Source organism: Gossypium hirsutum, chromosome D07 (assembly GCF_007990345.1).
Source record: "Gossypium hirsutum isolate 1008001.06 chromosome D07, Gossypium_hirsutum_v2.1, whole genome shotgun sequence".
Taxonomy (NCBI): domain Eukaryota; kingdom Viridiplantae; phylum Streptophyta; class Magnoliopsida; order Malvales; family Malvaceae; genus Gossypium; species Gossypium hirsutum.
In genome coordinates, this window is record NC_053443.1 from 16530112 (window position 1) to 16553686 (window position 23575).

Here is a 23575-nt window from a genome sequence, read left to right on the forward strand (position 1 = left end):
TAGATGTAAATGAAGAATATTAAAGACAAAACATTTTAATTATGTGATAATTTCAAGACTTATGTAGTGTTTTTAATATGTAGTGTTTCAAGACTTATAATTTGGTTAATTTGGTTAATTCGATCAAATGAACATTGCAAATTTATTTTTTTGATATGTTTTATACTTTTTTTAACCAAAAAATAAAAACATATAAAATTTGGTTAACCGAAATATTTCAGTTCAGCTAAATTTTTTTGAAAAAAATTCGGTTCGATTAACGATTAAAAGATTAAAAAAGATTAAAAGGTTCCATTAATTCGGTTAATACTAGTTTGGTTCGGTTAACCGTTTGAACACCCCTAGCTGCTGCAGACATAACATGGCTTGAGTTGTTGTTGAGTGAGCTTTGTTTGGATTCAAAGGGCAAGTCTGTTATTTGGTGTGACAATTCAAGTGCTGTGGTTGTTTCTGCTAATCCTATTCTTCATTCGAAATTCAAACATGTTGAGCTTGATTTTTTTTTCTTCGTGAAAAGGTTGCTGATGGGAAATTAGCCTTGGGTGAAGTTCTCGCACATGATCAGGTTGCTGATATACTTACCAAGCCGTTGTCATCGATATTTTTTTCTCTGTTGCGGAGCAAACTAAGAGTCACAAAACATGGATGATGGGTGAATATTAGAGTAACTGAAGTCGATTGTGAGTATAGTTAAAGTTGTTAATTAGTTAACAACAGTTTTTCAAAGCAAATCTCTGTATAAATTCACATCAGTGTTCATCTATGAAAAAAAGTAATTCTCTCTATTCATAAATGAAGAGTCAGAAATATTTTCTTCATTTGTTTACTATTATGTTCTATCAATGTGTCATCCATGTCAACCACCTCATCGACTGAGATGGCATGCCATATAGGATAAAAATGTTGGTAGTTAGTTGACTGACAGTTTCCATCAATTCTGGTTATATTTGAAATTTTTTTCAATGTTGTGAGTCAAATTGAAACAAAAAAAAAAGTTAAGGGCTGAAGTGAAAAATCCCTGAAACATTAAGAATGATTTTTATAATTATGCCTTTTTTATAACGTTGAGAAGATTTTATTTTAACGCATTTGAATAATTAAAAGTGCCACAAAAATCTAAGTTCTTTCCTTTGAAGTATATTATTTGATAATAATTAGAATAGATGTCTCTATCATTAAGGTAGTATTTAGTAGGATGAAAAGTGATCGCTTTCCTAAGAATTTAATCAGTTGAAAAGTGATTCCAACATTTGGTACGCCAAATTTTTTTTATTTTTCTTGGAATCTAACTTCTCTTGAGTTACTTTCTCTTGAACACAGTAATATGATTCCCATGATAAAAAGTGAGGAAATTACTTTCTCATGTAGATTGAAAAGTAAAAAAAATATCAAGACAAAATTAACCCACTTTATATTAGTTTAGGGCTTTAGTCTAGTAATAAACATTAAGAAGAAGAAGAAGAAGAAGAAGAAGAAGTTATTGCCTTCCTCTTACTTGATTTTCTCTACTACTTCAATAGATTTTTTTGGAATAATTTCTTTTCCTTAATTTTATTTTTTATATGTATATTTAATCATCTATATATTATATCGTTTACATATTATATTTATCTTCTATTGTTTTTTTTTCTCTCTTTCCTTTCGTTATATTAATTGAAAAATCAAATTTATCATAGTATTTATGAATCTTTATGAGCAAAAGGGAAAAAAAGAAAAGGTTTAGGTTTAGCTCTGTTATGAATAAGAGTTAATTGTAAAAGTTAGTCAAGATAGTTAGTTGAGTTCAGTTGTTGTATAGTTAGTCAGTTAACAGTTAGTTAGTGACTTACTGTATTAAATACTTAGCTAGTCCCTCTTTTATTTTCAATGAATTCAGTTTATCTTAACATGGTATGAAGAGCCATGGCTTTCTTGGTATAAATTTTTTTTATCTCTTCTTCTCTCTCGTGTTCATGGCTACAGAAGGTGTTCCACCAGTTGACACACCTCGGCATTCTACCAACTCTGGTGAAGCAGTCCATCAACCAGATTCTGGGATTCTTAATTCATTCGGTGTTCATTACTTTGCCAAGCATGATACTATTAAACTCAGTGAACAGAATTTTATTTTGTGGAAGCATCAGTTGCTGTTGATTCTCGAAGGGTATGGTCTTGAAGGGTTTGTCTTAGGCACCACTCTTCCTCCTTCTGCTTTCATACTTGGCACTGATGGTCAGCTTGTAGCAAATTTGACATTTCTTGTACATAATAAGCAGGATAAGTTCTTGGCCTCGTAGATTTTATCCACAGTCTCCGATGAAGTGTTAGTGCATCTAACAGCAGCTAGGACCAGTTTTGATATTTGGACAACCATTGACAGAAAGTTTGGTGCCAAGTCCAATATCAAGCTCTCAAGTATGCATCATGCGCTATACTCGATCAAGAAAATAGGTCTTCCCATTAAAGATTACTTTTCCAAAGTCAAGAGTCTAAGTGACAGTTTGACTGCAGCAGGTAGCCTAGTTAATGAATAAGAACAGATCAACGTTATTTTGGCTGGCTTTCTCATCGAGTTTGAGTCCATTCGAGTACTTGCCTTTGCCACTCCCATGAGTCTTGAGCTGGTTATTGAGATGCTTCTTGATTGTGAAGCATGAAAATTGGCTTTATTGACTGATATGCCTCTACAAGCCAACTTGGTGTCTCGTTCACAGCAAGGTAATCTCGACAACTTGAAATCTGATTCAGGTTCTAGTCGTGGTTCTAATCATGGACACATGGGTCAAGCTCGTGGGTGGTTTCGTGCTCGTGCTCGTGGCTCGAGCTGAGGGTGGTCTCGTTCTAAACCACAATGTCAATTATGTGGTAAAATATGACAGTTGGTGCAGACATGCTATCACCGCTTTGATGAGAATTTTTCTGGCCCTGGTTCAAGTTCTTCAATGTCAGTCAATTACCATCATCTTGGTAAAGCTCCTACGTCCTACTGTTATAGCTCGTGTTCACAGCCTTTCACGGCAGCTCCTTCATCATCTTCTCCGTCTTTGTCTTCCTCCTTGGCTAATCAGACTTGGTACCCTGATTTCAGTACAATTAATCATATTACCCCGACCATGACTAGTCTTAACAATGCTTCTACTTACACAGGTACAAGTCAAGTCTCTATGGGTAATGGTGAGTCAGTTTCCATTGCTAATGTAGGTTCTTCAACTTTTGTAGCTGGTTCTCGGTTGTTACATCTAAAAAATGTTCTACATGTTACTGCAGTTTGTAAAAATTTGATATCAGTAGGGCAATTTGCAAGAGATAATACGGTGTATTTCGAGTTTCATCCTTTTTTGTGTTTTGTGAAGGACATTTAGACAAGGAAGATTCTACTAGAGGGCTACATGCATGATGGTATGTATAGGTTTGACTTCTCTCGAGCTACTTCACATAGGCCTAGTCCTGCTCAAAGCTCCGAGTCTCCTCTTTTGTGCAATGTTAAGACTCCTCCCTCTGTTGAACTCTGGCACGACAGGCTTGGACATCCCTGTCATAATACACTTGCTCGTGTTTTGAATTCTTGTAATGTTTCTTTCAAGCATAGCAGCTTACAGTTTGTGAGTACACCTTATAAGTTGGGCAAATCTCACAAGTTGCCTTTCGGTACCTCCCAAACAGTGTATTCATTTCTATTTGAGTTATGGCATCTAATGTTTGGGGACCATCACATGTGTCTCGAATGGTTTTTCTTACTATGTTTCTTTTGTGGATATGTATAGCATATATACATGGTTGTATTTTCTTAAATCCAAGTCAGAAGTGTTTCGCTGTTTCCTTCATTTTCACAAGATGGTGTAAGTACAATTTGGGACGTCCATCAAAATGCTATAGACAGATTGTGGGGCGAGTATCATTCCTTATCCACTACTCTCTCTCGGCTGGGTATTCAACATCGAATAACATGTCCATACACCTCATAACAAAACGGGGTTGCTGAAAGGAGACATCGTCATATAGTTGACATGGGGCGCACATTACTACCTCGAGCTTCAATGCCTTTGGAGCACTGGTCGTCTACTTTTTCTCATGCAGCTCATCTTATCAACAGGTTACCAACACCTATTTTGCAACATCAAACCTTTTATGAGAGACTATATAAGGCTCCACATGATTATTCTCAACTAAAAGTATTTGAGAGTGGCTGCTATTCGTACCTGAGACCTTTTCAGTAGCGTAAACTTCAGTTATGATCTCAGAAGTGTGTTTTTCTCTGGTTTGGTTCTAACTGAAGGGTTACAAATGCCTTGCTGAGGATGGCCGTGTTTTTGTTTCACGTCATGTTATGTTTCATGAAACAAATTTTCCATTTCAAGCTAGTTTTCTCCACCAACAGCCGTGACTCCTATCAGATTTTTTCATCAACAGTCTCATGTTCCTGTAATTGCACCGACTAGTCTTTTGTCTTCTGGCTTGTTACATTCACCTGCAGCCCTCCCTGTCTCTGCTTCAACTCAGTCTCTTGTTATCCAACGTTCTCCTAGTTTGTTACCTTCACCAAGGGAGTCGTTTACCATGGACAGCTCACCTACATCCAGTGCACCAGCTGATACTCTTGCACAGTTACCTCCTCCTGTTAATTGTTATCTAATGCGAACTTGGTCGAAGAATGGCATTTTTAAGCCAAAATTTTTTTCCACTATCTTGAACGAGAATGAGCCATCTACCATTGTTGAGGCATTTAAAATTTCTACCTGGACTGTAGCTACACGAGGCGAATATGAAGCCTTATTAGCTAATAACACATGGGATCTTGTACCATTACCCGAAGATCGTCGGGCTGTTGGTTGCAAGTGGATTTTCAAGGTGAAACGACATGCAGATGGATTCGTAGCTCGCTACAAGGGAAGGTTAGTTGTTAAGGGCTATTTACAAGAGGCAGGTATCGATTTTCTGGAGACTTTTAGCCCAGTGGTCAAGCCAACGGCGATCCGGGTAGTTTTGGCTCTTATAGTGTCTCGAGGGTGGTCTCTCAGACAAGTCGAGATCAACAACGCTTTTTGAATGGGGATCTGAATGAGGAGATTTATATGACACAACTGCCAGGTTTTGAGCAACAACAAACTGATGGTCGTCAGCTTGTCTGTAAACTACGAAAGACACTTTATGGCCTTAAACATGCACCTCATGCATGGTTTTATAAGCTGCAAGAATTCTTGCTGGCTACTAAGTTTATAGCATCTAAAGCTGATAATTCTCTCTTCATTCGGCGAGTAGGGTCTCAGCTTCTCTATGTTTTAGTATATGTCGATGAAATAATAGTCACTGGCACGGACTCTCTTGCCATTAATCACTTTGTCAAGGATCTTAATGTTCATTTTCTTTTAAGGACTTAGGCCAGTTGAACTATTTTCTTGGGATCGAAGTAACACATAATCCGAGAGGTATTTTCTTGAATCAGAGGAAGTACATCTTGGAGTTACTTCAAAGAGCTTTCATGGAAACGTTAAAAGCTTCTCCTTCCTCAATGGTGACCACCTGTCGGCAGTCTGTTCATGAAGGAAGCCCGATGGAGGATGAACACTTATTCAGAAGCATTATAGGTGCCTTACAGTATGTGGTCATAACAAGACCAGACATTGCCTTTTCTGTCAACAAGGTTTGTTAGTATAAGCACAAACCTTTAGATGCGCATTTCAAAGCTGTCAAATGAATTTTAAGATACTTACAAGGGGCACTAGACTATGGGTTACATTTTACTCGAAACTCAAAGCTTCTTCTTGAAGGTTATTCTGATGCGAGTTGGGGATTCGATATTGATGATCGCCGGTCCACCTCTGGTTTTTGTGTTTTTCTTGGAGGAAATCTGATTTCTTGGAGTTCTAGGAAGCGGCAAGTGATGTCGAGATCCACAGCTGAGGCCGAATATCGAAGCTTGGCTCATGTCACTGCAGAAACAATTTGGATTTGGTCGTTGTTGACAGAACTAGGTGTTTCAGTTCAAAGTAAAGCACTGGTTTGGTGTGATAGCTCGGCTGCTATTGCTGTAGCAAGCAACCCTATGATGCATTCCAAGTTTAAACACGTTGAATTAGACTTGTTTTTGTAAGAGAAAAGGTGGCAAACGGGTCGTTGCAAGTAGGTCATATTTCTGGACAGGATCAAATTGCTGATATCTTGACCAAGCCCTTGTTAGTAGGATTGTTCGACAAATTCAGAAGAAAGCTTAGAGTTGTTTCTACAAGAGGGGATGTCATGCAGAAGCAGGGAAAGTCGAGAAGCACGGGCCATGTTATGAATAAGAGTTAATTTTAAAAGTTAGTCAAAATAGTTGAGTTCAGTTGTTGTATAGTTAGCAGTTAATTATTGACTTACTGTATTAAATACTCAGCTAGTCCCTCTTTTGTTTTCAATGAATTCAGTTGATCTTAACAAGCTCTAAGACTTGTTTGATCATAACCTTTTTCCATGCTTTTTAAATTATGGTTTGTTGTATGTGATTGAGAAGTCAATTGAAATGATTTTCGAGAATGAGCAAATGGTTGACAACCCATTTAGAAGTAGAATAGATAAGGCAAGTGATCAATCAAATTCCAAAACAATAATGTATTATGTTCATGTAAATTATTTTCTTTTTTCTACGCTAGGCTTTGAAAAAAATGTAAAAATTATCAATTAAATTTTAATATCAAATATTTAATTCAAATATTTGTTAAGAATAAAGTTTATTATAAAAATTAAATATATGAATATTATATTTTATTTAATAAGGGTAAATTGTAAATTATCATTATATTTCTAGGAAAGTACTTAGTGAACCAAACATGATAATGTAACTTTTCGGGATTTTAATCAAAATTATATTCTAAACATTATAAAATAAATTTTTTGACAATCACATTCTATTAGAACCGTAACATAGAAAAATATCAAACACTATCTTTCTTTTAATTTTCAAATATGTTTGAATTTTATTTATTAAAATTAAATATTCAACTTGATAGGGAGAAAATCAACATTTTACCAACAATCATCATATTTGAATTTGACTCTTTCTCCTTATTATTCAATTCTGCATTGTTCAAAAAATTATATATAAATGTGGATTTCATTCCAAATATGAACACAAATTGTATCGCAATAATTGTAAGCATGTTCTTTGACTTACAAATGTTAGGCTTTAATTGGACACTATCTCTTTTTTAAGCTTTGTAGAATTTGGAAATGAATTATGGAATAATATTTTAATATTGTATCATTTTTTCAGCCTATTTCAATTTCATTTAGGCATATTATATAGGTAAAGTTTTGAATAAATAAAAAATTATTTTATTTTAAAAAATTGTTGATAATTAAATATATATTAATAAAAACAGTATATTAAATTGATATAATAAAGATATGAATCGAAATTTACATGAATAATAAATATAAATATATTAATAAATTTAACAATTAGATATTGTTAAAATTTTAAGCTATAAAAATTTGTGAACCACTTTAATTTACATTAATATAAAAAGATAAAAAAATATATTTTAGAGTAAAGATTGTGTTGAATTAGTCATCATTATCTAGTAAGTTAAGGTGATTGTGAAGATTATAATATAATCAAGCTTGAGTATAAAACTGGAGGGAAAGAAGTTTATGCTTTGAACTACAAATTTAGCTATTAATTGAATGAAACAAAACTTCGAATGACGTCCAAAATGAAGGCGTTTTTTTGCAGCTTGCATTCTTTTGCTGTCCACTCTTGTTATTTTCACTACTCCAACATCAGCTCGTGCTCTAGTTATCCAAAGTAAGATCGGATTTATTTATCAACTTGATTGTGAAATTTGGATCTGGTTTTATTACCTTATGTTTTACTTTGATCCATACATAAACAAAGTATTTTTTTTTTGGTTTTTAGTAATATAGTAAATTAGCTTAATTATGAGATTTGGGTCTAATTTATTAGCTTTAGTTTTTGTGTTTAAAATAAGTGATATTGTTGATTTCTGCAGAAAAGGAAAGGAATCCAATACCGAAGCCAAAGCTAGGTCCCAGGTGTAGTAAGGTACATGGTAAACGTGTATGCATAGGATATTGATAAAACCAAAGAAAAACTACATATATATATATATATACATGCCCAAGTTGCTTCCTCATCTTGTTCTTCAGGCCAGTATATGTTTATAAGCTGGCTTCCATTGATGTATTTATCTGCACTTTGGAAATCGGAATTGTAATTCGTGGTAATGTTTGATGTAGTTGAAAGTGTTCTTGAAAATAATATGCGCTCACATCTTTTTTACTATTATCATATCAGTGATGGTGTAAATTAAATTAAAATTCAATCCGCAAAATCATAAAATTAATAGAGATAGAATTGTATTAAAAAGCTGATGAAAATACCAACCTTCTAAAATGTTGTGAATTGAAACCATTTTTCTCTCAACTTTCTTTAAAAGTGCAGTGTGTTAGTTTTTGGTGAGATTAAAAATAATAATTTTGGTGAAATTAGTTATTATAATGGTGTGATTGAATATTTTAGTAGTGAGATTAAAATCAATGGTAGGGTGTGTGTTTGAATTCAAACATAGCTATAATGGTGAGAAAACAAAATGAGTATTAAAGGTATTATATTAAAAATGATATATAATATAAAATTTAAATTATTTTCTTTTTATGAAATTATTAAAAATATGTGAAATTATAATTTTATTTAATAACATAATATGTATCACATACAAACATATTAAATTATTGTTTTATAATCAATTTAAATTATTTAGGCTTAAAAATTAAAATGCAATTTGGTACTTAAACTTGCCGATTTTTCTCAATTTGGTACTTGTGATTTTTTTGACTAATGTGATACCTAATTTTGGTAAAGGTTACATATATTAGTCCAATAACTTAACACCATTTGTTTTTGATATGGTGCATCGAACTAATGAAGGATAGACACATATATAGGAAATTGATGAGCGCAAACCGAAAATTGATCACTCCTATAACACTCTCCTTCCCCTTGTCCTTAGATTTTCGACCACCTAGTTTCATTAACACAATCAAAACAATAATCTAAGTTAGTATTACAAGAATCAAACATCAAATCATCTAAATCAATTAAAGTTGATGCATTCGATACAAGAACCCTATTTCACTTTTAAAATTTATAAAGAACAACCAGTCAAACTCGAATCTAAACTCACCTAATTTGAAATCTAATGATGTAATTAGCATCTAGAATTTAAAAACACACTATCTTCACTAAATTAAGACCAAAATCTTAAAACAAACCTTGGCTCATTAGGAATACCTATTTTTTGGTACATCATCAAAACAACTCTATAGAATGATCACAACAAATTGAAGATACAAAACAAACTAGATCACAACAAATCAAAATATTGCAATGAGTATCAAGTTATGACGTATGACCTATGAACTGGATGTTTACTTACCTATGAATAGTTTGGATTCGAATATGATTGTAAATCTAAATCACAAACAACTGCAATCCTAAACTCAATCATAGACCGGCAAAATCAAAACAAAAGAAAAGAAAGAGAATAATAGAATCATCCCAACACAAGACGAAGATTTGAGAAAGACCTAGGAAAATCTTAAATGAAATTGGGAGAATTTTGGTTAACGAGAAAACTGCACTCATTTTAGAGAGAACCGACAAAGTCTCTGCTTAATCCTCTATGAGAAAACTTGTTTGGTAGTCAAGATTTTAATTACTTCCTTTTCTTTTATTACATAATTTGAAATTTCAGTTTGTGTTAACTATCAATTACTAAATCAGCCATTTAGTTTTGTCAAAAATCCCATTTCCCTCAACTACTCCCCCCATCTTTTGCCACTTTTCACAAAACAAATTATACCTTGCTTATGTAAATAGATAAAGGGTCGTATGTATGTCTATATTCGTTTGTATTGGAAGTAACTGTTACTAATTTAATAACTTGTATACGTGATTAGTTCTTCTTATCATTATTATTTTTAAAACATTATATATTTATATAAGTTTTAACATATTTATGTATTTTATTTTTGCATATTTTGATTTGGGATTATTATTTCCAGACTTATTTTAATTATTCTTAGTGTCGTATTTAAATTTACAATACCAACCTCAGTCTAGATTTTATTCTAATAAAATTTATTATATATGAATCTTATTCAAATTTAAATCCAAATATTATTTTTCTATTTTAATCTAAGTACAGATATTATTTCGATTATCAATCTTTTCATGATAATTGTTCAAATGTGTAATTATATATAACGGTGATTGTACTTCTAAAAAATATTTTACAAGATCAACCTTCCGTTTTTGTTGTTGCAGCCACATTTACAGAAGAATTGCAGGCAATGGGATTAACTTAACGCCGTTACTCAAAAGCATTACCAGAATGGAACTCTAAATGGTAATAAAATCGAAAATGAAAAGCACTTACAGCAAAGCTACAAATGATACGCTCAAAACATCCAATAAATCCACAGATAATGTAAACTGCAATGCCATGTCGATTCAAACTTATGTTGCCCCGCCTCTTTATTGTTATTGAACACTTCATGTTCAGACACATTTCTGAACATGTATATGGGGATATAATCCTATAAGAACCCCCTAGATTCATGAAAAAACATGTCCCCCTCGTATCCAGCAAACAACCAATAAAAATCGTAAACGATTCCAATTTGCTTTGCATTCAGTACGTTCTACAGCATATGCATACATATGTATGTCTGGGACAAGTTTAATTGATCCGTATTATCAATTATGTACAATAAGACATTGCATTGAAAGAATGAGAGAATGTGGTGAAAAGACAAGACCTGCTGCCTGCTAGTACCGTTTAAAAATTTTCAAATGCAATTAAAAGGGGGTAGGCATGGTAATCACGGAGCTAAGAACTACAGCAGCAATGTGAATAAACAAAGGGGGAATAAAAACTTACCCCCAGAAATAATACTTCATGAACACCGTCCCGAGTCCTCGATCATCATTCCTTTCAGACTCTTGGCTAACCAGATTGCCGTCTCCCTTGGGGACACCTTATCTTTCCCAAAAGGCTTCAAAACGACTGCGAGCTCTTCCAACCTGTTCTGCTGCAGTAACTCTGCAGACAATTCTAGAAGCCCTTCAAGTGCCTCTGCCCTTTGCCTAAAAGACTTGACATCCAAAGTTTCCTTTGCTGGTATCTCCTCTTCTGGCACAGAAGAGCTGGGTTTTGCAGGCTCTGGTGAATTAGATTTTAGAGATGAGGAAATGGAGTTCCTAACATCCATTTCTTTAACACCAGAATGATCAGAACCATTTGATTTTGAATTTAAAGCTTCGGAGCAACTTGATGACTTAAGGGTCACTGGACTACTCATGTTTCCTATATCCAAGTCATCCCTCACAACATTTATGAGTTTCCCAACATCCATATTTTGTGTGCCCATTTCTACTTTTTCGATTACAGGCTGCTCACTGCCAACACGGAAACTACTATGCCTTATAACATGAATAACGTCACCGAAAGCTGGAGGATGATAGGTCTCAGCTGGTTTTTCAGTTGTTTGATTATGAACATTTGATCCTTCATCTGGCTGTGAATTCTTCTGGCTGGATGAAATTGGTAAGGCAACGCAATGCATAGTTTCTGCAACTGATGAGAGAAGTTCCATTACAGTGAACTTGTCATCGCCACTCGATGCAGAAGAAATATGAGAGTGGAGCATCATGTCGGGCCTACTAGGTCCATTTGCCACAGTTTCATCCTTCGCACTTGACCTGATAATGGAGCACTCTTCCCCAGTAGTTGGCCCACCTAAAGGGACATTTCCCCCAATACTTAACCTGATTATTGAGGCATCATCGCTGCTACTTAACCTGCTTATAGGGGCACCATCACTGCTACTTGGCCTGCTTATTTGAACATCATTCCTACTACTTGGGCTGCATATAGGGGCATCATCCCTGCTACTAGTCTGGATTAAAGGGGCATCAACCCTACTAATTTTTGTCCTGCTTACAGAAGTATCATCTTTAGGAACAGATATTTCTTCAGAAATCATGCCTGTAAGGTCCAATGGTACACTCAGACTCACTTTTGCATCAACTGAAGTGGAATGCGGAAGATCCTGGGTTGGAGCAGACTCTTCAGTTAAACACCTGACAGATTTATGATTGTGCCTGTGGCTTTCTCTTGATAGAACCTCAGGCATCTCGGATTTCGGACCAGGGGAGCTGTATGGTGGATACGGTTCCAAGCTATTGACGTGGGTGATTATCTCATGATTATGTGCCTGTTCCTTCATGCTGCTAAAAGTGGTTGTTGCATCATCACAAATCTCAAATGCTTGAATTGAGATGGAAGATGAGACAGAATTGCTGCTCTCTGTTTGCACCCCCTCAGTAGCTTCAGTTAGAGCTATCTCAGCTTCTAGTTTTATCTCCCTAGAATCATTTGTAAGGCAACCTTTGTGCAGCTGAGGAGGAATAGCATCATGCTCCTGGTTTGTCTCTGTAGATCCTAACTTTGGTATGTTGCTTTGCCCATTTGAAACTTCAGTTCCAGCGTGCTTCATTCTTCCTGTAATAGTTGATCTTCTTGCAACAGTGGGAAGAGTTCTTTGCCTCGGCTTAGAAATTTGTCCATCTTCAGCAAAATGCTTCCCAGGTGCAGGCGGAGGAAGCCCTTCATGTCTAGGTTTAGTCTTCGGGGAGGATTCAGTTAAAGGTAACTAGAGAAAAGAATCTTGCAAAATAAGTGACGATACCGATAACAAATTAAATTAAAACAAATTTACTAAGTGGCATTCATACCTGGTGCTTCAAATGGTTTGATCCTGGCATCCTTTTTGCAGCATCTAGAGGTAACTTTGCCGAGGGAACAGTTGGTGAATCTGCATTGGCCTTTGAAGTGCGAGAAGGTGGTTTGAGAACTTTGGGAGATGCATCCACATTATTTTTTTGAGTCAATCCATCCACAGTTTTTGTGCTGTTGCCTCTCATTGGGGAACCATTTTCTATTACTTTCCCTATGCTTTTGATGGTTTTTGTTTCCTTTGATTGAACATTAGATCCCTGTTCCGAATAAGAACGTTGTGTTATTCCTTTTCCATCAACTTTGCAAGTAAAAGTAGCGGGGCCATTCTCTTCTTTACGTGGCAGGTGCTGCTTGGTGCCACCTTTATCATCATTAGAAATAGTATCAGTGTCAATGACCTCACTATTGCTATTTGTAACCATTGTGGCAGTGTTTCTGTCATTTGAAAGCAAACTATCTTTATCACTACATGAGCTATTACTATTCTGGCTCTCGTCCATAATTTTCCTGTTACCATGACCAGAGGAAATGTGCTCATCTGCAGAGCAATTCATTGAAGGGGAGCTAAACGATGGACGGTATTGATCAACATATGGCTGCAAATAAGGGTGCTTCAACAGCTCCATTGCCTAGAAAATCCAAACTGTCACATTGAAGTCCTGCAGGTCAAGAATTCTGAGCTGAGTGAAAAGAAAAATAACTTACGCTGGGTCGATGCTCTGGATTCTTTCTTAGCATGCCCTTGATAAATGTTTTCCTGCGAGTGTAACATTATACATATTAACTATCATGTATGTGAGGTGCTGATTAATAGACAGATGATAAAGCATTAATCATACCACCCCCCAAATACAGATTATTGAGTCCCTTGGGATTTTAAACAAATTTTACAATTTGTGCTTTATAAAATAAAATAGATAAAAGAGTTTCCGAGACATGTAAGAAGGAATTCAATTAAGAGATCTACACCTGGTCCAAACATAATATATAAAATAATAACTAAAAGCAACAAGGAGGAATGGAATCACAGTCAGAGCATGAAAAATCATGGAGAATACTTGGTCATCATGAAACATACTACAGTGAACTCTAAAAATAAAAATTAAGACTTACAAGGACGGAGAGTAACAAGAAGGTAAAGGGCCAATGGCGGAGCGATTTATCTTGCTTATTAAACCTGCCATGTCCTAGAACAAGTTTGACAACAAAATTAGTTGAATAAAAAAAATTAGTACATGGTTAAAGGAGGCAAAAAAAATTAGTAGTTCCAGAAAACCTTCAAAGGACATTACATTACACCAGACAAGTAGAGAACAGTAAGTACTTTGCCAGCATTTTTTAAAAGAGCAGAGGACGGATTCATGGAAAGCTGTTATGAACCTAGCAAAGCTTACTACTAATAATTCCTAATTCAGATAAACAACAGACTGAAAGTTGTGTTACATTTGGCAATGGAGAAAATTCCACCATAAGATTAAAGGAAGAAAAAATAAAAATAGAAACATAGAAGTTTTAATGTTTCCTATACTTGCCAACATGGGATATATGTTACACCTAAAATGAAGGTTATCATAGCAGAATACAAGAAACAGATCCAACCAAAGGAACTGTCAGAACTCTTACAAAAGCTTTAAATGCAGGGCGATGAGCAGCCATCTCATACATACAGCAGCCTGTTCAACAAGAAGCCAGTTAGCCAAAAAAGAATCTATACAACTCAACAATTTATTTAGGAAAAGGCATACCCAGAGACCAGATATCAGACTTGAAACCATAAGGAATATCTGCAAGCAGTTCAGGACACATGTAATTGGGGGTGCCAACCACCTGAGACATGCATAAAACAACCATTATCTTGCACATTCTTAGGTAAGGAAGAATAGATGCATATGAAAAATGAGATCCAAGGTAAATAACTTTTATCTTAATTGAAAAAGCTCCAAACCCTGTAAATGGTTGGCTGTCAGTACGAAGGCTTGAGAAAATCAAGTTTTAGTAGATTAGTGGCACGTACAAAACTTGTGTCTTTAGACACCATGTACCTAATGTATACTGTCATGTATGGAACTTAAGTCTTTTGGCATTTATAACTGACATGACATATTCATTGAATATAAGCTCCCTTTGATAAAGTAGCGAGAAGTGGCATATATGCATATATTCTCAATTTTTCAGTAATGGAGTCATCCATCCAGAAAGTGATAAGGTATCAATCAATAATTTTTTTTTATTTCTTTCCTCGAAGAGAAAAAGTGATTACTTAAGTTAGTCTAATTGGTCTAATTATAATTTTGCTTGCCAATTAATAACAATTTGTTCTCAGAGGATAAAGCTCTAATGTAACTGAAAGCCGTGCCACGCACACTATGTTTGTTCCTTTTGACAACTCATATTATTTTTCTACTCTATCAGTCCCTCAACAGGGTAATTGAGAGAGTGGAATGAGTTAGCAACGCTATCAATACCATGCTATGATGTGCGATTTTGCAATAGAATGCACAGAGGAATTGAGGCATCAGAAAACAGAAAACAGAAAACAAATAATAACAGCAAGCTCTGTTTTTGAGCTAAGTAGCAGATCTTATTACCCAACTGTAGGAAGAAATAAAAAGAAATGGTAGAAAACAATGAATAAAAAACTTCTTTTCTATCACTGGAGATGGTTGGAAAAGATTTTAAAAAGTTCATCAAAAAGTATTTCATGACATAGTACATACCGAGGAAGCCAAATCATCTGCCTTTAGAGTTTTGGCAAGTCCAAAATCCCCTAAACCAGGACAGACCAGAAAGATAGTTTAGGAAAACAATCAAAGAATATGTAGTCAGGTAGGATATCTAATATAACTCAATGATGATAAAGAAAAGGAAAAAGAGAGAGAACCTATAAGAAACCAAGGATAAAAAGGAAAAGACAAACTCACCAAGGCGGACATCTTGATCCTTGGTAAGAAAAATATTGGAACACTGCCAAGATAGTGCAAAAAGTCAGTCCATAAATCGTCAAGTTATTAGAAAGACTAATCTAATTAACAACAGACCTTTAGGTCACGATGCAGAACATAATTTGAATGCAGATATTCAACTGCCAGAAGCAGCTGCGCAAACCACTTGCAGAGTTTCTGGAACATGTTTACAATCAGTGGTGTTAACTGCACGTCATAACTCAATAAGAAACTAGGAAAACCAACAGGTATAGTGAAATTAGATTACCTCCTCGGGGAAATAGACCCCATTTGATTTTTTCATCAACCCAGCCCTGTGGTAAAAGAATAACAAAAAGAACAATATTGGCACATTGCTAATATTGCAGAAATTGAGAAGCAAAGTTCTCCATACAAGCTTGGAAACTCACATATCACCGCCTTCACAGTATCCGGTAACAATGCAAACAAAGCAACCCTACATTACGATCACAAAACTCAAAATCAACATCAATAAAAGGCAGTCACGTACTCTACAAGCTACTATTTAAAAGTAGATTTCTATTCCAGAATCCTAGCAAATGAAAAAAAGAGTAGTATACTTTCTCAACCCAAGCTTCCTTAAACTCAACAATGTAAGGATGCTGAACTCGCGCGATAAGTGCCATCTACATTCCACAAAATTCAAACCAAATTAAAGGAAATTTAAACTCTCTATTACAGATTAAAGTATTTAAACAAAATAAATTAACAAACTTCTTGATGTGCAGATCGTCTGCAACGCTCCGTTTGCCGCGCCAGTCTGATCTTCTTCAACACATACCTGAAATTTTTGAAAAAAACACCAAAAACTTCAGAATAGAGAAGAAAAACACAGGTTATTAAAAAATTGGAAAGTAGAAATTAGAAGAATACTTTTTCTTCTCGGATTTGTGGTGGACGAGAATGGCAGCACCGAAAGCACCACGGCCGATCTGTTCCATGATTTCGTATTGATCCATTCGAGACTCCATTGCTTTTAACTCTTTGCTCGATCTTTTTCTTCCTCCAAATCAAATGTTCGAAATAAGGCGAGAAAATAAAATTAGAGAGAAAGAAAATCAATTGAGTTTCGTCTTAAAAACTTTCCCCCCCGGATCTCGACAACATTGCCGGATTCTTCGCTTCAATTTCAATGCTGCCAATGCGTTTCAGCAATCATAATTTTTCAAAGCCATCGATATCTTCGTCTACGAATCTCTCCTCTTTTTTCCATTGCCGTTGAGTTCTCGAAAGCTTTCTCTTAAGCTTCACTCCATAAAAACCATGGAGAAAATAAGTACGGAGAAATGATTTTTCTTGTGTTTTAATTAGGATTTTTGTAGACAGAGAGCGGTGGTTAAGTAACTAAGCAAGACGGTTAGCAGTTAACCGAAGGTAAAAGTTAAACTTATAATTCTTTTCGGCAGCAGCGATTACAAAGATAACCAAATTAACACTCAGAGCAAGTTAAGTCGGTCAGTCATATCCCCGATCAGTGAGGGATGCGATATTCGTTTCCAACTCCCATTTTCAAATTTAACTTGTGTTTTATAAATTTAAATATTCTTTGAACTTACTAAATATTTAATTAATTTAAATTTAGAGTCGGATAATAGTACTAACAATAAATGGCTGCACCCGGAATTTAGTTTCTGACATCATACGCTATTGTGACATAAATATAACATAGATGACTAAATTTATCCAAACCCCAGTTTATATATATAAATATATGAATTTTGTTTGGTTTGGAAGTCATTTCGTTGGTTTGAAGACTCATAATTAGTTGAGACCCTTCCATTCATGCAATAAGTTTTCTTTTTGAATAAAGATTTTCTTAAAAATTAATTTTCAGTTCTAAGACAATCAAAGAAACAAAAAGACACCCGCGTTCAAACAAAAACTCTGTCTATTTAGTGTGTGTTTGGATTCAAACGCAGCTGTAGCGGTGAGGTGAAAATAGAAAATGATATATAATAGAAGTTTTTAAAATTATTTAACAATTACAAAATTAATAAATGATTAAAATTTATTATTAAATATAATTTAATAAAAATATATAATTTAATAGAATATATGAATTTACTAAAATTATAATATATAATATTATAAAATATAATTTAAAATAATTATTATTAAATATAATTTAACAAAAATATATAATTTAATAAAATTCTTAGTATTAAATATTCTTATATGAATTTACTAAAATCCTAATATATTATACTATAAAATATAATTTAAAATAATTATGATTAAATATAATTTAACAAAAATATATAATTTAATAAAATTCTTAGTATTAAATATTCTAATGATTGTATCAACAAACTTCATAAATTTCTTCTATCAAATATTAAAATATTTGAACTTGACTTTGAATATTGATTTTATGATTGTTACTTTACCATCAACAACCCAAGTTCAATTTACTTAACAACATAATGAATTAGGGTTTTTCTTCATATTCCCAATTATGTATTCCATTTCCGACCGTAAAGCACCTTTCAACTCATCTCATCAGTAATTTTCTGTCCATTGAAAAATTAGGATTCTATTGTTTGTGCATCAACAATTTCAAACTCTAAAATTTAGAACGTAAATTTTATTTTCTCAATTTCAATTTTGTTTCTAGATTTAAATTGCAGCAATTTTGGTCTTCAATGTTGTTTTCTTCTTTCATTTTAACTTCTTCTTTTTTTGTTATATTTTCTGTAGAAAGATGGATTTTTTATGATTAAACTTTTAGACATATTTATTTTCAATTTTTTCCACGAGCATTTAGATAAGAAAAATATTAAAACTATTCAAAAGTTACTTGTTTGCTTCAAAACGAAGCATATAAGGACTAAATTGCTTATTTTTATATTAGAGGACCCAATTTGCTCTTGAATTTCTAATAGTTTAACCAACAAAAGTCTTACATGACCTAACAAAAAACCTTTCCAACTAAATTGCACGCATAACTTGTTTAGCAAGGTTCATTTTGTCTAAAGATTGAACAGACTTGGATTAACAATTTATATAGATAAAATGTACTCTTATTGTAATCGACTTGGACAAATATGAATGGTGGTCATCTTTTATAAATACAAATTTGTCATCACACAGGTTTAAAAGAAAGTAAAAAAAAAAAAAGCTGATCATTTCATCATTCAATTTTAAACATTTGAGAAAAGTATAGGTTTTCTGTCTGGCCATGATTCTATTTTCTCAAAGCACTTGACAGGTACCACCCCATCAAAACCCTCAGTCAATATCACTTTGTTGTCTGAAATGTAAAGCTTCATGCCTTCTGCAGTCATCAAGAAAACAAGCGAAGACAACTTAAGAACCGTAGTTTGGCAAGAACAAATCAATATATGTTCGGCCACGACTCTAAAGAAAAGTGAGAAAGATGACTTGCTTCTTTCATGATTCTATGAACCGAAGCAATAACTGCAAGCATGCTTACCTTCCAAAGCTTTTCTAACATCAAGATAGATCAAAACGTTTAACATCTCATCTCATACCTGAATAGGGTAAAAGAACAAATCATCATAAGCCCTGTACAGCATTTAGATTCACTAAAACTCAATTTATGCCGATTAGTGCTTGTCATTTCCCATTATTGCTTAAAATTCACGTTATATATCGGCATCTTAGTAATCCCCTTTCATAATCTTTAGCATGAATCCTATAGTGAAATGCAGATAACAAGCATAATAACACCCCTAAGCAGTTTGTCACGTATATCATGCTGGCATATTAAAAATAGAGAGTAAAATGAAGGAGTTCGTATGTCAAAGTTCAGAGGAACAGTAAGAGAAATTTCATGATATCTCACCACTTATCACTTCACCGTCAGTCGGCAAGCCACTTGAAAAGTGAACATGCAATCTTTTCATGCGCTTCAAACCCGACCCAAAATTGATTCCAAATTCCTTTTATAGGTTCCATGTACGCAAACAATCATCTCAGGGAAAATCAAGAGGATTATGCAAAATAAAAGGCATAAAGAAAGTCCATAAATCTAAGAGACATGATGTTCTTACATTGCACTTCATCAGCTGAAAGGATTTGTTTTAATAATCTTTCGGACTCAACTGTCTGCCAACATGACATACAATATCTTCCTTAGAAGTGCATAGACATAAATAAAGATGCTCAAAACAACAGCTAAAAATAATCTAAGGTGACAATTCAGATAAAGCATGAAGAAATTAATAAATTTTTAAGAAAGATTCATCACCATGACGGTGTGGCCTTGGTTTGCACGTAGAAGCTCCCCATTTTCCTCAAGAAGGCTAAACTATTGTTTATTATCTTTTCTGACAGCCTACAATCAATAAACATAAAAACCATGAAATTTCTGTTGGCTGCAAAACGAACATTTTCCTTCTCATGATTGTTTATACACCAACATTTTGGAGACCAAGAATCTAAATTACTACTGGTAACAGCTCAAAGATCACTTATAAGTAAACAACAAATAGTATTTAGCTCAAAGAAGGAAAATGTTTATACATCAACAGCTCAAAAAACATTTCTGAGGCAGTGCATGAACTGTCATCTTTCTCCTCCCGAGTTCGGCACAACTCATCTGCTTCTTCCCTGCATTAGTAAATTGATCACTTAATTTGCTTATATAAAATTCAACATGTAAATACATGGATTTAGCAGCACTAAAAGGAATAGAATTATGGAATAAGAAAATAGTAATTTTTTTGTCGGCATCATCCAGCTTTTGCTTTTGAGCATCGTCAGCTGCTGACTGCTCACTAGGCGATGGATACACTGGAAAATCATTACCGAACATAATATTAAGTTGCTACCAACTATGAATTTAGTCAATTGATACAACAGTAAGTCCACATATTCTTCAGCAAAACAACTGCACAATATATTTGCTACTTGAAGAGATTTATGTGCTTCACCTCATTTCTTTCGCATTATTTACATTTTAGAAAAGATTTCCATTCATTTCCTCGGCAAAGGTTTCATTAACATTGTCTTTTACAAAAACTAGAAGTTTTTCATAAGAATTTCACGACACTACTTATTAATGTATTAGATGCTCAAAGAAAGAAATTGCATCAGTTGCTAGTTTCAACTGCCTAAAACATTTTAATCTAGCAGAAGACAAAAGTAATTTCACTCATGCAGGCGTGTACTTGGGGTCTTCCCAGAATATGTTGTGGCCTCTGGCTATTATTTGGTGGGCTCTAACAAACTCCAGCATTTGGTCAGCTAAGGTGTAGTTGGTCTTCCCTTGATCTGGTTCTGTTGCATACCATTTTAGTTCATTTTCAAACACTGCTGCATTGAATCATTCAACAAACCAGTTCTGGAAGACAAAAAGAAAACAAGATCAATTAGCTAGCATTGTCCGACAAGTATTAAGAAATGAATATGAACACTTACCTGATAGGGCAAATTCCCAAGAATGGTGTGTGCTATTGCAGAACCAAATGGAAAATCCTTTGAGACTTGGTTTATAGTTATTACTGCTCCTTGCAACCTATTACCTTGTTGATCTGAGACATGTATTGTTACAGCACACTTCCTTTGCTGGGGGAAAAAATAGACGGTAAGTAATTTTGTTAAGATATTGAACATTACCATTGTTGAAATATCATTTCACAAAGTGTGTCAACGGTAATTACAGTGTTAATCATGAATTGCTGGTTAAACCTCCATTCTTGATCTGTAAATGGCTGTAACGAGGAACTATCAATTGTTATATCAATGTCTCTATCATCTGAGTTCTGCATATCCAGGACATTAGAAAAAAAAGGGTTCTTAGAAGCAAAAATCAGTGACAGCATTAATAATCTAATGCTCAATCTTTTTCACATATAAAAGCCTAAATTTATATTGATTTGAAAATAGGTTCACTTGGAATAGCAGTAAAGCTAAATTTGAAGGTGAATCAAGAACAAATCCACCTTTGAGAAATGACCAGCAACCATTCTTAGCCAAAACAGTCCCTATACAATTATATGTTCTGTTTTCTGTCTTCAAGCTTGCCCTAATGAGAGCTGAATTTGCACATTGTATTTTGATCCAAGCTGTAATTGCACCAAACAGAGTAAGCCAATCCTGTAATGTTTCAAAATACAATTTGTCTGATATTCACAGTAAAAGTTTTCCACTTGAACAATTATCATTGCAAACAATTAAAATTATCGGAAAGAAAACATAAATTGATTCCATAATTCTGATATTCACTAAACCCTCATCATTGGTCAAAAGCAAGATCGACCCAACACTTCTTTTTCCAATCGAAAGGTCATTAATGTAATCCAAAGACAACCAATCTAGTCAATATCATCACGATCTGACAAGGAAATATATATTTTTCAAGGATTCCAACAAAACCCAGAAATTCAGTAGAAGAAAAAAAAATCTCATATAAGAATTTCCACAACGAACTATTTGTTTCTTCAAATAATTATATGCATGCACATTTAAAAATCGATAAATAAAAGCTATTAGTTTTTAATGGAATACCTGATTAGAGCATGTAGGTCTTTGGATTTCTCCTTGATTTCAACGATCTGAAAAAGGAATGAAGAACGGAAGAAGGAGAAAGAGCGTTACCTGGATGAAGGAGGAACCGGAAGAGGTCATTGACCAAACTGATTTGCAACCCAAGGGGAAGGGGAAAGGGAATGGGAAAGAGGAGAAGAAGGGTAACCAAACATCAGAAAAACCTGAAGAATGCAACTGAAGAATAGATGGGTAAAAGAGGAAAAGAAAAAGTAACTGAAGTTGCTAAATTTTTACTGAAGCTTTTAGCACCAGTCAGCTTAAGGCTGTCCAGTGCAGTAGAAATTCCTCACTGTACTGGAAGCCAACACATCCAAAGGCTGTCTAGAGTCTAGTCCAGTGCAGTGAGATTGATAATAGAGGGGAAAACATTCAACCCACTGTTGTGCGTTTGCATCCAAAGGGGCCCTTAGTAAATTTGGATTTATGCACTTCATTTATTCACCTCAACTTCCTTTTTTCTTTATAATAATAGACTTAGAAATGTCCCTTTTTTTTAACTACTAAAAATTATACCCTCAAATTTGAAAAGATAGTTTCAACAAATAAAAATATGGTCCAATATATTATTTTTTTATGATTAGAAAATTAAATAAAAATAATATTTAGGAAATTACTTGAATTCTATCCTAACCTAAATATAATTAATTAACAAAACAAAAACACATGACTATAAAAAAAATTTAAATGTGTCATTAGTATATGTATTTTCATAAAATTTGAAATTGATTTCTTGTACTTTTATTTTTAAGAATTTAGTCCTTTAACTTTTCAAATTTTAAAAATCAAGTTTAACATTATTAAAATCATTTTATTAAATTCAGGTTATTACATCTTTTTCTTAGCTACATTGCTACTAAGTGAGTTTTTTTAAAAAAAATGTTACCTCAGCAAAACTTAACAGTTTTAACAATTGAACTTAAATTTTGAAATTTAAAAAAATAGAGAGACTAATTCCTAGAAATAAAAGTATAAGGGCTAAATTACATGTCGAAACCATTTTTAACCAAAAAAATAACTTGACGATATGGTAAAAATGAAGATTTTAAAACATTGGGTTTTAGTTAAGAGCACAAGAGTCACCACTAATCCTTTTTGTTAGGTGCGATTGGACACCCACAAAATTATTTTTTAAAAAAAAAGAAATTGAAAAATCCTTTTAAAAATGATAATTGTTAGGTCTACGTTAAAAATCAAAGAAAATTTAGGTTCAAAAGTTGATTACACGCGAGGAAAGTTTTAACATTCTCGTGATGCCCAAAATTGATACATTATTAAATTTGTGTTGTCTTAAATTTTGAATATTATAAATTCAAATTTACA

At 33.8% G+C, this 23575-nt stretch overlaps 2 protein-coding genes and 1 long non-coding RNA gene across 13 annotated transcripts; all 3 read right to left on the bottom strand.

Moving 5' to 3' along the window:
• Window positions 1–8785: 8785 nt before the first annotated feature.
• On the bottom strand, window positions 8786–9733 carry LOC107956638 (uncharacterized). The gene is made up of 2 exons (XR_001700181.2): window positions 9414–9733; window positions 8786–8999 (listed from the first exon to the last, which is right to left on the bottom strand). It is a non-coding gene; the product is annotated as an uncharacterized lncRNA (long non-coding RNA).
• Window positions 9734–10638: 905 nt separating this feature from the next.
• LOC107954111 (serine/threonine-protein kinase Nek5) lies at window positions 10639–17187 on the bottom strand. The gene is made up of 14 exons (XM_016889583.2): window positions 16616–17187; window positions 16457–16523; window positions 16303–16368; window positions 16132–16178; window positions 15990–16035; window positions 15818–15898; window positions 15701–15743; window positions 15497–15546; window positions 14525–14606; window positions 14403–14452; window positions 13893–13966; window positions 13485–13536; window positions 12776–13408; window positions 10639–12693 (listed from the first exon to the last, which is right to left on the bottom strand). Exons 1-14 carry the CDS (start codon window positions 16711–16713, stop codon window positions 10936–10938), a joined length of 3147 nt encoding a protein of 1048 aa, XP_016745072.2. The 5' UTR covers window positions 16714–17187; the 3' UTR covers window positions 10639–10935.
• Window positions 17188–18746: 1559 nt separating this feature from the next.
• LOC107954110 (endo-1,4-beta-xylanase 5) lies at window positions 18747–22591 on the bottom strand. 11 transcript variants are annotated; one of them, XR_005916181.1, is made up of 11 exons: window positions 22304–22591; window positions 21649–21771; window positions 21367–21468; window positions 21125–21271; window positions 20875–21047; window positions 20228–20314; window positions 19953–20039; window positions 19756–19810; window positions 19548–19644; window positions 19176–19233; window positions 18747–19016 (listed from the first exon to the last, which is right to left on the bottom strand). XR_005916181.1 is itself a non-coding variant. In XM_041097605.1 (4 exons), the coding sequence occupies exons 2-4, from the start codon at window positions 21526–21528 to the stop codon at window positions 21030–21032; spliced, it is 327 nt and encodes a 108-aa protein (XP_040953539.1). In that variant the 5' UTR covers window positions 21529–21802; window positions 22214–22590; the 3' UTR covers window positions 20874–21029. The 11 variants fall into 11 exon arrangements, 1 of the variants encoding a protein (XP_040953539.1); XR_005916180.1 differs by having other exon boundaries at window positions 22214–22591; XR_005916178.1 differs by having other exon boundaries at window positions 21125–21266; window positions 21649–21802; window positions 22214–22591.
• Between the last annotated feature and the right edge of the window lie 984 nt (window positions 22592–23575).

Bases quoted from the DNA above. Each gene is read 5' to 3' on its own strand.
- LOC107954111 (XM_016889583.2), bottom strand. From the start codon at position 16,713: ATGGAGTCTCGAATGGATCAATACGAAATCATGGAACAGATCGGCCGT. The intron at 16,036-16,131 runs GTGAGTTTCCAA...CTTTTACCACAG, and splicing joins TACTGTGAAGGCGGTGATAT to GGCTGGGTTGATGAAAAAAT. The intron at 13,537-13,892 runs GTAAGTCTTAAT...TTACACTCGCAG, and splicing joins TCTTGTTACTCTCCGTCCTT to GAAAACATTTATCAAGGGCA.
- LOC107954110 (XM_041097605.1), bottom strand. From the start codon at position 21,528: ATGCTGTCACTGATTTTTGCTTCTAAGAACCCTTTTTTTTCTAATGTC. The intron at 21,272-21,366 runs GTAATTACCGTT...TTTTTCCCCCAG, and splicing joins AGCAATTCATGATTAACACT to CAAAGGAAGTGTGCTGTAAC.